This window comes from Mauremys mutica, chromosome 1 (genome assembly GCF_020497125.1).
Source record: "Mauremys mutica isolate MM-2020 ecotype Southern chromosome 1, ASM2049712v1, whole genome shotgun sequence".
NCBI lineage: Eukaryota > Metazoa > Chordata > Testudines > Geoemydidae > Mauremys > Mauremys mutica.
The window spans coordinates 348,878,272-348,891,331 of NC_059072.1; the positions used below are offsets into that span (position 1 = coordinate 348,878,272).

General features: G+C 43.6%; 1 protein-coding gene across 3 annotated transcripts in view; it reads left to right on the forward strand.

Annotated features, from left to right (window-relative positions):
* Nucleotides 1–13,060, forward strand: part of PAK1 (p21 (RAC1) activated kinase 1) — a 117,460-nt gene that overhangs the window by 59,113 nt on the left and 45,287 nt on the right. Inside the window, exons 1-4 of one of the 3 annotated variants that reach the window (XM_045021222.1) lie at nt 3,121–3,222; nt 3,986–4,196; nt 9,699–9,799; nt 11,949–12,096. In XM_045021222.1, coding sequence (XP_044877157.1) covers nt 4,007–4,196; nt 9,699–9,799; nt 11,949–12,096 — 439 coding nt within the window. In that variant the 5' untranslated portion in view covers nt 3,121–3,222; nt 3,986–4,006. Of the gene's footprint in view, nt 1–3,120; nt 3,223–3,985; nt 4,197–9,698; nt 9,800–11,948; nt 12,097–13,060 lie in introns of those variants that run through there. The other 2 variants (XM_045021212.1, XM_045021232.1) reach the window with 2 other exon arrangements.

Below are 13,060 nucleotides of genomic sequence, written 5' to 3' on the forward strand. Positions count from 1 at the left end.
CATGGATGCTTCACTTTGATGGGGAGAATGCCACTTTCTGGTACATTCAGAATAACTCAGGCATGGATCAGCATTCACATCGCACTCCCTGTCAGTACCCAGCCCGGGGCCAGGGAAGTTAATGCTCCAACCAGCGGACCAAATTCGGTGATGAATCCTGGTCACCTGCCACCCAAGGCACGGTGCACATATGCTAAGACGTTGCAAATCGGAATGCTCCACTCGAGGCTCCTACCTATCCTGCAAAACCTGAGCTTAGTGGGATTTTGACAATAGTGTACGTTTAGAATTGCTGTCCCATTGTCAGTGGTCTGTATTTTAATCCTTGGACTTCAAAATGTGTGGGTTTTCTTTCTGTTTCAGGCAAGTAAACATCCCAGGCTGGTGTCCCAAAGTTCTGTGAAAACACCATGTCAGGTGCATGCATGTGGAACATGGCTGCTAGGACTGGGCTGCTGGAACCTGCAGGGCTTTCCCAGGAAGTTCCTGGAGAAGCCATGGAGGAGACTGGGGCCTTCAATCCTGAAACAAACCCCGTAAACCTGTAGTTTGGAGTGTTCTCCCCCTCCCCACCCATGAAATGTTGTGGGGAGGAAGGAAGCTGACCATACGCATCGTGTGCACTGGTTGGGGGAGCAGGGGAAATGTAGATTTTAATACCACAATCCTAGATCTTGTGTGGTGCAATCCTGAGGAAGCGTTTGGGTGGCTTGAGTGGGAGGAGGAATCCACTGTGTGTTGCTTAGGTGAGAGCTGCAAATCTGAGTTCTCAAATAGGTGTGCAGAACTGGTATCCACTGTTGAGCTGTGTCGCTTTCTGGGGGCGTGTGTAAAGTGAGTGAGCATTTTCTGATCACCCGAGTTTCCCCTCATTTAATCAAATAGCCATAACTGGCACTCCTATTGCCCCTTCCCTCCGAGGATCTTAATGTACTTTCATCTGCCGGTGAGGAAGGGGGTATTGTCCCCATTTTATAGATGAGGAAACTGAAGCACGTGTAAATGAAGTGGCCTCTCCAGGGTTTCACAGCAGGTGAGTGGCAGAACTGGAAATAAAACCTAGGAGTTCTGTCTCCTGGTCTGAGGCATTAGCCACAAGCCCTTCCCCTATTTTTATCTAAATTGTTCTCTCCTTCCTTTCCCTCTCTTCACCACTGTCTCCCTCCTTGCCACCCTGTGGTCCTTCTTCCTCACTGTTTCCACCAGCCCTGTCCCCTCAATGGTCTGTTCTCTCCCCGCAGAGCTCTCCTCAGTTTCCTATTTCTTTTGGTCACTGTGCTGGTCCTGCATCTCTTCCAACGTGGCAGGAGATGGGTGAGTGAGGGGTTCAGCTGGTGTCTCCCTGTTTCCTGGCAGTGTGCTGCAGTAAGACACAGCAAGGGAGAGGGAGTCAGTGGGGAGGTAGGTTTTTTTTTGCCTGCCTGCACACCAGGCCAGGTACTAGTTCCTAGTAGCCAGGAGGCTGAAGTGCAGGGGAAAGCTTGATCATTTCTCCCCCGCTCCCCCCCCCCCAAACAAAACAAAACAAAACAAAACACTTCCTGACCTGGGATGGGTGGGAAAGAGGCAGCAGTGACAAAAATGACTATCGCTCCCGAGGACTGGCATTAGGCAAGTGTGCAGCTGTTGACATTAACTTCCCTATTTCTCTTCCCGCTGCTGTCTTTGTCTAGCAGCCTCCTGGTAACTTGCTTCCTCCTGATCATAGGTGTGTGAATGCAAAGAACACAGGGCTTCTTTAGTGACTCTGCCTGGCAGCCTGTGCTTGTTCCTTTCTCTGTTTCAGTTGGATCCAGATGAACTGCTAATTTTATAGGCACCAGTGATGCTGCTGTATGCAAGACAGCTCCGTATAAACGTGGTCTCGGGTGTATTCATGTCAAACAGGATATTTACCCACCAATGGCTGTCAAAGTTACTGGTGCGTTTTAGTTTGTACCAAAAAAAATCTCCCAAACTTCTTATGCAGCTCCTGGTCTCTGCATCTCCAGCTGTCAGCTTTGTTTTTGCTCTTGCTCATTTTCACACTGGGGAATGGCAGGGGGCTGATGGCCAGTGACCTGAATAATGGAGGAGGCAGGAGGTAGATGCCAGAACACGCCCAGACAAGTGGAAAGCTGAATAGCCTCAACTGGCTTTCAAAAATTACCCCCTGACATTCAAATCAATGTCCCAAATGAGAATCTTTAAACAAATTTCATTTCTAGGACACTGACTCCAGCTAGGCTTGTGTGGAGTCACCACTTCTAAGTTAAATATGTTAGGTGAGGCGTAATATCCTGCCTGTGCTGTGGTTTGGCTTTCTTAGGTTCCAGTTCTGCAATCAGCACCCAGAAGTCTCATTGAATTCAGTGGCCAAAGTGTCTCTATTTTAATTGCCCAGCAGGAGGTACTCAAAATCAATGGCCACTCTGGAAAACTTAAGTCTTGGACCTGATTTGCAGATATAGAAAGCACATGTATCTCTGGAAATTAGGACCTTAGGGACTTTCTTGAAAGTGTCCGTCAGGCTCTGCTGTGACTGCCAGACTAATCAATGAAGTTCTGCTTTGATACTTTAAAGCCCCCTGCTGGAATGTGGCCTTCTTAGGCTGTGTCTAAACCAGGGGTCGGCAACCTTTCAGAAGTGCTGTGCCAAGTCTTCATTTATTCACTCTAATTTAAGGTTTCGTGTGCCAGTAATACATTTTAACATTTTAAAACAGTCTCTTTCTATAAGTCTATAATATATAACTAAACTATTGTTGTATGTAAAGTAAAAAAGGTTTTTAAAATATTTAAGATGCTTCATTTAAAATTAAATTAAAATGCAGAGCCCCCCAGACCGATGGCCAGGACCCGGGCAGTGTGAGTGCCACTGAAAATCAGCCCGCGTGCCGCCTTCGGCATGTGTGCCATAGGTTGCCTACCCCTGGTCTAAACTATAGCTTATGTTGGCATAATTTATGTTGCTCAGAGGTGTGAATAAACCACCCCCCAGAGTGATGCAAGTTACACCTGCATAAGTGCTGGAGTGGCAGCCTATGTTGGTGGGAGTGCTTCTTGCAGGGGTTGGAGTGACTCAGCCAACGGGCAAGCTCTCTTCTGAACGTCTGCACTAACAGTGCTACAGCAGCGCCGCTGTAAGCTCTGTCATGTAGCCGTAGCCTCCGTCTGGGTCACACTAGCTGTGTCCCTGCATGGATTCTTCTTCTGTCGGAGCAACTCAGAGATTTGGAAGTTGTAAATTAACTTTGCTCTTATTTTATTTTATCACTTTTTGGAGCTGGGCTTTTCCTAGTGACAGAACCTGCTACCAAATAAAAGGACTCAAATCAGGAGGTGTTTTTTTTGTTTGGTTGGTTGGTTGGTTGTGAAATTTGGAAAGTTATCTGGTTATTCTGAGGAATAGGATTGGTTTGTTTTACAGCTAGAGTTGATCAGAAATTGTTTGAATTTTTAATGAAAAATTCCAGCATTTTTCAACAAGTTCTCTGTGCAGTTGGGCTGTATAAAGATTGCTTTTGCTCTCCCTTGGTGAGAGGAATGAGTTAATTGTGCTGCTAATGGGTTATTCTGCAAGTACAGTAGCTTCTTTGTTTAAATCTTCATTTTAAGGATGATTTACATGAAGAGTTACTGTGTGCTTGTGGAGGATCCAGTTCTATTTTACCAGCTCAATGAAATGAAATACCCCTAAAAAAGCTGGGCATGATGGTCAGTAACTCTGAAAGAACCTTTGAACTTTGTCTTTGTATGGGAAATAATTAAGAGTTGTGTTCCGAGGGCCAGATCCTGATTGCTAGTGAATAAATGGGAATTTTGGCATCCACTTCAGTGGAACCATGCATTGGCCCCCAGAAGACATTTTTTATGCAAGTTTGTTATCTGCAGGTAATTAACATAAACTAAAAGACAAAGCTGATGCACAATTTATTTGAAGGATCAATTTGCAACTGTAATTAAAAAATGCACAAAAGTGATTATTTCTTTTTCCTGGTCCTAGTAACAGCTTCTTTTGCTGAAGATGTCTAATAATGGTGTTGAAGCCGAAGACAAGCCTCCAGCCCCTCCAATGAGAAATACCAGCACTATGATTGGATCTGGAAGCAAAGACATTGGGACTTTAAACCATGGGTCAAAACCTTTGCCTCCCAACCCTGAAGAAAAGAAAAAGAGAGACCGATTTTACCGATCTATATTGCCAGGAGATAAAAGTACAGTATTTTGATCTTCTCTATAGTTTCTTCTTTGCATGTTGCTGGGGAATGATGTTAATGATTCTTTAGAATTTAGAGGATGGCTAACAAGGTCTAATACTTCACATAACTTTTTTTGGCCATACTGGGAATATGGGCTGCCTGTGGTGGCTAGCTGGGTATCTGCTTTCCTAATAATTAATGCCATTCCCCTCACAAGCTCCCCATTCCTTCTCATAATCTGTTGATTGTTAAAGTGTGTGTGTGTGTTTCTGTGAGATCTGTGACTACCAGTTTTCAGGGACATAGACACTGTAATGTCTCTGTTCTCAGGGCCTGTCACAGCTGCTTTTCCAAAGTTCAGTGAGGTTTTTTTGGTTTTTTTTGGCCTTAGTTTTTGCAACCATTGTGGATGGGCCTCCTGAAGGAGCCCTGCTGGCCTTCTGCATTGGTGAAACTGAAAGCTGGCTGGAAGAGTGCAAGTATGTCTAAAAGACCATTTCCCATTTCTTACCAGTCCTGTCACATGTTGCTATGTGGTCAATAGCCCTGAAGAGCTTAATGTCTAAGATGAGTCTTTGTCATCCTATTCTATTTCAGAATTTTGGATGCGACATTGTCCACTGCTAAAAATAATCTATCCCTATAACTTCTTGCACATTAATTTGTATTGAATGAATTCTTTCAGCTATAATAAGTAATGTAACAGGCAAGATGGGAATAAGGGACAGAACTGATGTACTGTACATGCAATTTTAATTTCTACCATTAGTATATTTTGAAGGTTGTACATTTATCACATGAATCAGTTGCAATGATGCAAGAAATTCTCTAGTCCTTAGTCTGTGCTGCTTCCTTTTATATCTCTCTTTAATCTGTTTGTAAGGAACCCATCTCTGTGATGTATTTATCTCCCTTTTTCAGTCTCTTTTTAAGGATTCATAGTGCCCATTGCCATGGTAGTTGGGTGCTAAATAAATAAGATCTTTCTCTAATTTTTGTATCTACATTCTCAACTGTTTCATTAAGGAGTCAGGCTCCTAAATTCTTGCTAGATGGAAAGGACTAATCCTAGTTCTGTGGCCTAAGAGTAACTTCATTGCTGTTTATACTATTTAACCTGCTCTGGGAAGCAGACAGACAGTTTCATATCTATTATAGTGCCAATCTCCAGTAAGGGTGTAGGTATGTTAAGGATGCGAGATGCTGTTAAACATGAATGCAAAGCACTGGATTAAATGAGTCAGTTCACATGCAGTTAGGTGAAAATGAGCTTTGGATGTCTTAACACGTCTGTAACTCTTCCCTATTCCCCCTTTATCTCTCATGCTCTTAAACGTTAATAAAATATCATCTACTTACTTTTTTTTTAAATTGGCCCAGGCTTCTCTCTTCCCCTGTGTATACAATGGTAAGTACAGTGTTTGGTACCTGAGCACCAGATACGTAGTTCTTTTCTACCAACAGGTGACAACAAGGTAACGGAGCCTTTCGAGGTTATGTAACTTGTTCCAAAGGAGCTTTCCAGATCTCAGTCCCCCATAGTGTTTGTCTCTAGCAGATGGGACAGAACCCTTGCTATTGGCTGTTGCAGTCTTGTTTGCTGACCACTATCTGCATACTTTCCATAAAAGGGTTACTCTGCCAGGTCTGTTTCTACACTTACATGATTGTTTCCTCCCTCCCGCCCCAAAACTGTGAGCTAAATAGGAGTGCCGTAATGTGATGCTTCAGCAGCTCTGGGTTCTCTTTATATTGAGGGTGTGATCCAGCTTCAGTTTGAAGTCAATGAGCAGACCGCCATTGAAGTCAGTGGATGTTGGCTTCTTGTAGACCAGGGGTCGGCAACCTTTCAGAAGTGATGTGCCGAGTCTTCATTTATTCACTCTAATTTAAGGTTTCACGTGCTGGTAATACATTTTAACGTTTTTAGATGGTCTCTGTCTCTAAGGCTATAATATATAAGTAAACTATTGTTGTATGTAAAGTAAATAAGGTTTTTAAAATGTTTAAGAAGCTTCATTTAAAATTAAATTAAAATGCAGAGCCCCCCCGACTGATGGCCAGGACCCAGGTAGTGTGAGTGCCACTGAAAATCAGTTCACGTGCCGCCTTCGGCACACATGCCATAGGTTGCCTACCCCTGTTGTAGACATTCCAACATGGTAGGCACTCAGGCAAAAGAGAATCATTGCCAAAGCCAGAAGAGTCTTCTGTTGCAATGCACCTGCCCGAACCAGAGCTGCAGCCTTCTCCTGCTGCCTCTGTCAGAGGCCTTTTAGCCTGATGGTCGTCTTACCAGGAGCCAGGGTGGCAAACAGACCAATACGTAAGTTCATTCAAGTAACCCCTGACTGGCTACCACACTCGTGATGTGAAGTGCTGATGAATTGTCAATAGAAAATCCACTGGCTGATCAGCCTTAGAGAATCTCTTAATGCACAAACCTATTTACACAAGAACCCAGCTTGATTAAGGCTTACAGTTCAGCTACTGAGTTGACTGGAGTAAAAGAAGGGTTTATGCAGGTTGGGTATAATTTCTACTGTGATGGAACTGCATAAAGACTGTACAGCTCTGGCACACTGAGGAGCAGGCCTGATCAATAATATTGGACTTCAGATTGATGTTTTAAAAATACTGTTATAAATTGAGGATTGCAGAAAGCAATTTTGGCAAATACTTCGGAAGCAAGTCATATAAAACAATTATGCAAAGAACCTCATTGATTCAATGAGCTGAATGTAAGACTTGGTGATGGTTCCTCCTTTGCAGTGCTGTGTCTTCTGTGCACCACCTACTGAAATGCTAGAGGGGTGGGAAGTGTTTCAGGTGACTCTTCCAAGTGGCCCAGGAAGAGGTGATAAGATCACTTGAGATTCTATTGGGTGAGTCTGGAGCTCTCCCTGGTGGAGCTCCAAGTTAAAATGCCTGGGAGCTATGGTATTGTGTTGCTAGCTTTTCCATGGTGGGAGTCGGGTAGCATTGTGGAATTCTGGCCTCATTGCTGGGTAGTACAGCTTCTGACATAATTCCCATGTTTGAATATAGACTTAACAGTGAGGTGGCCTCATGCCTAGACGTGCTGATCCACAGCTTCATTGTCTTCAGTGAGAGTTGTGGGTGCTCAACATCTCTCTGGAGATATTAGTTAGTTGGAAAGACTATTATTGTCTTGGAGTTCTCAAGCGAGGATTTTGAGTTAGCAAGTCCCCCTTGTATTGAGAGAGAATTATTGTCTTCATCTGAGGAACTCATACCCAGCGTCTGGCACATTACAGAAAAAACTTGCTAGTTTATGAAAGGTTCACTGTGAGAACGCAATCATGGACACTCACTGAAATTTTTCAAGCATACATTTCAGTTTACTTTTATTCCTCAGAACCTTACAGTTTAATGGGGCATTAATGGAAATAAAGTAATCAACAATAGATGGGTGCTTCTAGGAAGACTGTTTTCCTTTTGAAACTCCTAAAGAGTTTTCTCTTGTCCTATATGTGCCATTACAAGGCCCAGGGTAAAATATCCATAAAGACTATAAAGTGGGATTAAAGTGTAGAGCAAGGCTGGCAGTGCCTTTAAATCTAATCCTTTTTAGCTTATACCTCATTCTGTGATGTACAGTATCAGTGAAAAGCAATTATAGTGTTAATATTTTAATGCATTTATGCTTTGAGATCTGTTTCTCTGATCTGATCAAGCTCATATGTGCTTAGAATCAGAAAGCCTGTTTAAGCATTTGAATGCCTGTTTATTTAAACCAGTAATTATTCTTATTTTTACCACTTCCAAAGGGGCTCTACTGGACAAATAGAAACATGTGGGGCTTGATTCTAATCTTGCTCACATCAGTTAGGAATAGCACAGATTAAGTGAGATTAGAATGAGGTCTTTGGTGGTTGCCCCAAAGAGTTTACAATCAAATTTGTGATGTGATGTGACGTAACGTCAGTGGTGGGGTTGACAAGCAGTAGGAAGCAGGTGCTTTGAGGAAAGACCAATGTTACAGCCATAAGATCACATGGTTACTCACTTCAGTTACGTGGGCATCAAAAGAATCGTGAGATTCCCAAAAAAGATTACAATTCACGTCCACATGTATACAAAGCATAATCATTTTTACTATAATGAGCAAATGCGGCATTATCTCCGGTTTAATCTCTGCATGAGAGCTGGATATTGAGAGAACTATGAATCTTTAATGCAGTAGATGCAATTAAATTATTTAATTCATTATTGAAAACATTGTTTACCAGTCAGTGTAACTGAGGCTTATCCAAGCTACAGCCCTGTTTATTGAGGCTTCTTCTTGAATATGCATTTTCATATTTAATATGAATTTGAAAGCAGTAGCTGCAATCAGTGGAGCAAAGCTTGACTTGCTCATTATGCTGTTTGAAAATGGATGCTGGAGATGTTGGTTAGTGAAAAGTTGTATCCTTCCAGATACAGAATTTAAGTGTTTAGCAGGATATCCTGATGTTCAGTAGATCAAAATATAGAAGTCAAAAAGTTCTGTGCCTTGAATTCTGGACAGTAAATGTTCTAACATTCTTTAATGCTCTAGTAGTTCACACATCCATTTCAGTTGTCTTAGAGTTCCTGAGCCACCTTGATCTATTGGCTTTCTCAGCATCCCTTTGTCTCATTTTCCTTCTCCCAGGCTGCAGCTTTCAGCTTCCTTTGTATTCCTGCCAATTGCAGCTGCTAGTCCCCTCTTTGGTTGGTCTGCATGCTGCAGATGCTCAACATCTGCTAACCAGAAGATGCTTCTGGTTCCTCCTAGCTTCTCTCTCTGTGTGGGATCCTCTAGTGTTCCATCTACTCTTCTCTCATTCCTCTCTTTTCCAAAGCTGTCACTATTTAACATTCTCTCCACTTAAACTGAAAAAAAACCTACGGACTTAATGTTGTTTTAGAAAGACCTTTAAGGCTATGTACCCTTATCCTGCTCTGTTACACAGTATATGGTAAATCTGGAGTAACTCCATTAAGCTCTATAATGTTACTCTGGATTTTTATGGATATAATTGAGAGCAGAATCTGGTCTTATGAGCATAGGATTCAAATAAGACTACCCGGTTAAACTTGGAAAACGCAATACATGTTTGCCATATAATGGGTTAAAATGGTGGCTTTTAGGATAGGTGGGTATCTTTAAAACCTCCATTTTGGTGATATGAATGCTTTGGGGAACAATGTCTGTCTATATAGCTGGGTAGCATTTGTTTTGCAGTTGACAAGACAGCAGCTGGAAAACATAAACTACGTGGGACATTTGTGTGCAGACTCGTCACCCTCTCTGGGCTCTGTGTGGCCTACACATGCAAATATCAAGAATATCAAATATGGTTGTCCCATAACCTTAAATCTTTATCAGTGTGCAGTCAGAATCTTTTTCACATTGCAACAGATCATATGTTTTTTGTTGTGGATTTGGTTGCAGAGGTTGTACTGTGAACTGCCATGGAAGTATTCTTTGTTCTTGATGTTTTTTCTCTCTCTCTCTCTCATATGCAGCCAATAAAAAGAAGGAGAAAGAACGCCCAGAAATTTCCCTCCCTTCGGATTTTGAACACACAATTCATGTTGGATTTGATGCTGTCACAGGAGAATTCACGGTAAGTGATTCTGGGGGGGAAGGAGGATTACACAGTTGTTTATCATTAGTGTAGCTGGGACATATTCATCCTTCATAAAGTAATGCCAGAAGGGACCATTATGATCATCTTGTCCGATTGCCAGCATAACATGGGCCAAAGAATCCCACCCAGTTTAATTCATGTATAGAGTACTCCTGGGGGAATTCTGTGTCACTGCGTGGATGCAGAATTCAGGTCCCTCTGCAGATTTCTTTGCTTCCCTGCAGAAAACGACAGCCCGGCATGCGGTGTCCCCTCAGCAGCAGCACCCCCACCCTGCTGAGCATGCCGCCCCCCGCTGCCCCGCCAAGCCGCAACCACCTTTACCGGGACCCCTCTGCAGAGTCTCATTCCCCCAGCACCAGGAACCCCCCAATGAGCCCTTGTGCATCTGCTGCCCACACCCAGATTGCTCCACACAGAACCCTCTCAACCCACACTGAGCCCCTCCACACTTGGATCCCGCTGGGTTGAGCCTGCTTGCCCACACCTGGTGCACCTGGCACAGAGGGGAAGGCCCCCTGGGTGTTTCTGGGGAGGCCTGGCCTTTGCGCTGTGTCAGGGTTAGGTGCAACCTCACCGCCGAGTCCCTGTCCTGGGGCAGGGGCTGCAGGGTGATCTCACATCTCTGTACAGTCAGTGGCCTGTGTTCCCCACTGCCATGCTGGAGCCGCCACATTTATTTATTGACAAATAAAATTTGCAGAATTCTAAAATTTACTGCGCAGAATTTTTTTTTTTTTTGGTCACAGAATTCCCTCAGGAGTAGAATCATAGAATATCAGGGTTGGAAGAGACCTTAGGAGGTCATCTAGTCCAACCCCCTCCTCAAAGCAGGACCAACACCAACTAAATCATTCCAGCCAGGGCATTGTCAAGCCGGGCCTTAAAAACCTCTAAAGATGGAACCTGATTACTGGATGTTTTGCCTGGTTGTTGAACCTGGCACCAATATACTCCAGAAAGATTGTCTGTGGGCCAGTTTTTTACTATCTGTTCTTAGTTGAAGTGGACAGTGAGCCAACTCTTTTTGCATTGCTGGGCCAGGGCAACAGAAAAGGTTAATCTGTGCCTGACAGCTATGTCTCATTGAGCTCCAAACCTCTCCTTTAGGAAGCAGCCAGCTCCACACAAACACGCATGCTAGTGCACGGCATGTGCTTTCCTAAAACTAATGGCATCTATTTCGCATTATCCTTTTTATTGATGTGCAGAATATTGAGAGGACAGGGTTTTGCTGTAATCTTGCTTACAGTAGTAGTTCGTATGGCTGCCTCTGGGGCTCTCCTGAGCTAACCAAAATGCAACAGTTTGTCACATCTGACTAGCAGATCCACCAATCTATTCTTGAATGTAGACTAGCTGTTGAGGGGGGAGGAGCCATATCTTGAGGCCAATCTGTAAAGTCCCTAACACACTGGTATGAAAAACAATAATACCAAATTATTCAGTGTCTTTTGTGAGCTTGACAAATGTGGTCGCCAAATTTATTTCACGTGTGGCTGAAGCCATGTTTCTCTGTTGAAATTCTGTTTTTAATGTTTGGGAGACACTCCATTAGACACATGGTCACAACCAACACTGGGCCAAAATATGGTTTGGTGCCTATCGAAATATTGCGTCACAGTAGCACCAGGAGGCCTGAATCAGGATCAGAGCCCCGATTGTGCTGGGTGCTATGCAAACATGTGGTAAAAGAGCTTACAAACTAAATGACCACTATAGTCCTCTTACAAGTGGATAGTCACATAATAGGAAATTTCTTATATTTCATAGAAGACTTTCCTGAACCAAAACACTGGGTCTGCCTCTTCCTCTTTTGAACTTTGGGACCTGGATCTGAACGTTGGGATTCAGAGCTATGGGGCTATTCAGAGCCTGCTGATTTCAGTGGAACTCCACATGAGCATGAGAATTCGTCTGCATGGATCGGTCGGCAGTATCTGGACTTAGATTTCAAACCTAGGTTGCTGGGCAATGAGAAGGGGTTAATCCAATGAGCCCTCTCACATGCAATGAAAAATCTCGGAAACTGAGTGGCTGAACGAAACTGTTTAAACAACCTTAGGCTGAGTGTAGACGGTGCATTCAGTGGTGTGGTGGTAACTGCTTGGAATGTCTCAAACAGGGTATGCCAGAGCAGTGGGCTCGGTTATTGCAGACGTCCAACATCACCAAATCGGAGCAGAAGAAAAATCCCCAGGCCGTGCTCGACGTGCTAGAATTCTACAATTCCAAAAAGACCTCCAACAGTCAGAAGTACATGAGTTTCACAGGTATGTGGTAAATCTCCGATTCTGCATTACTGAGTGTGACTCCCTGATAAGTCCTTGTGTTTTTTTCTTTTAAAAATGAAAATAAACAAACAAATGCCAGAACACCTGGAGAGTTGTTTTTACAAAGGAAATGCGATTTTCTTCTGCTCTGCCAGCAGCCTTGCTCCTTTGAAATCTAGCTTGATTGTCTCCTCTAATTCCTTTGCCAAATGGCTGCAGTTGTGAATGGGGAAGTCTGTAAGCTGGGCAGGTCCCAAAACGCACAGTGCTTTATGGGTTAAAACCAACACATGGAGACTAACAGGCAGATCTGCTCCCAGTCAGAGAGTTTCTTTAGTAAGAGGGCAGCTAAATTCTGCACCAGCTTGTTTCAGGATGGATTTAAGAGGGATGGATTGAGTACACTATGGTGAAGGCGTTTTAAGCATTGGGCCCTGGGATGTAGCTGCAGGGGATAGCATCTTTTTACCCCAGGAAGCAGGGAATTTGTCCCCATTATGGTTGCAGAGTTTTAGATTTCCTGGTTCCTTATCTCACAGGTGGCAACCTGCTTGGGGAACTCGCTAACCTGTGTCACACCTAATTTCCTCCAGAAACTTTTGTTGGCATGCAAGGAACCTGGACAAGTTCCAAGCCATGTATCACTCACAGGTAGCAACGCAAAAAAAGTCAGGAATCTTGAAAAATAGCCTCATGTTCTCTTAAACTTAATTGGATTTGAAATGATTAGTGCATTTCTGTGGCAGTGAGGCTGGGGCTGTGGAAGTCGTGGTTCTGGGGCCTCTTTTCAAAACTGGTCAAAGAAGCAAGCAATGTCTTGGAATTTGCAACAGCTTCCCCTGCTGGTGTCTGTGTGCTCAGGGCCTTGGTTTCTTGAGTGCTTCTGCACAGAATTTTGCTCACTGTCATTTTTCACTCTTCTGGAAAAGCCTGGATAAGACCCTGGCTACATGTATTGCACCTA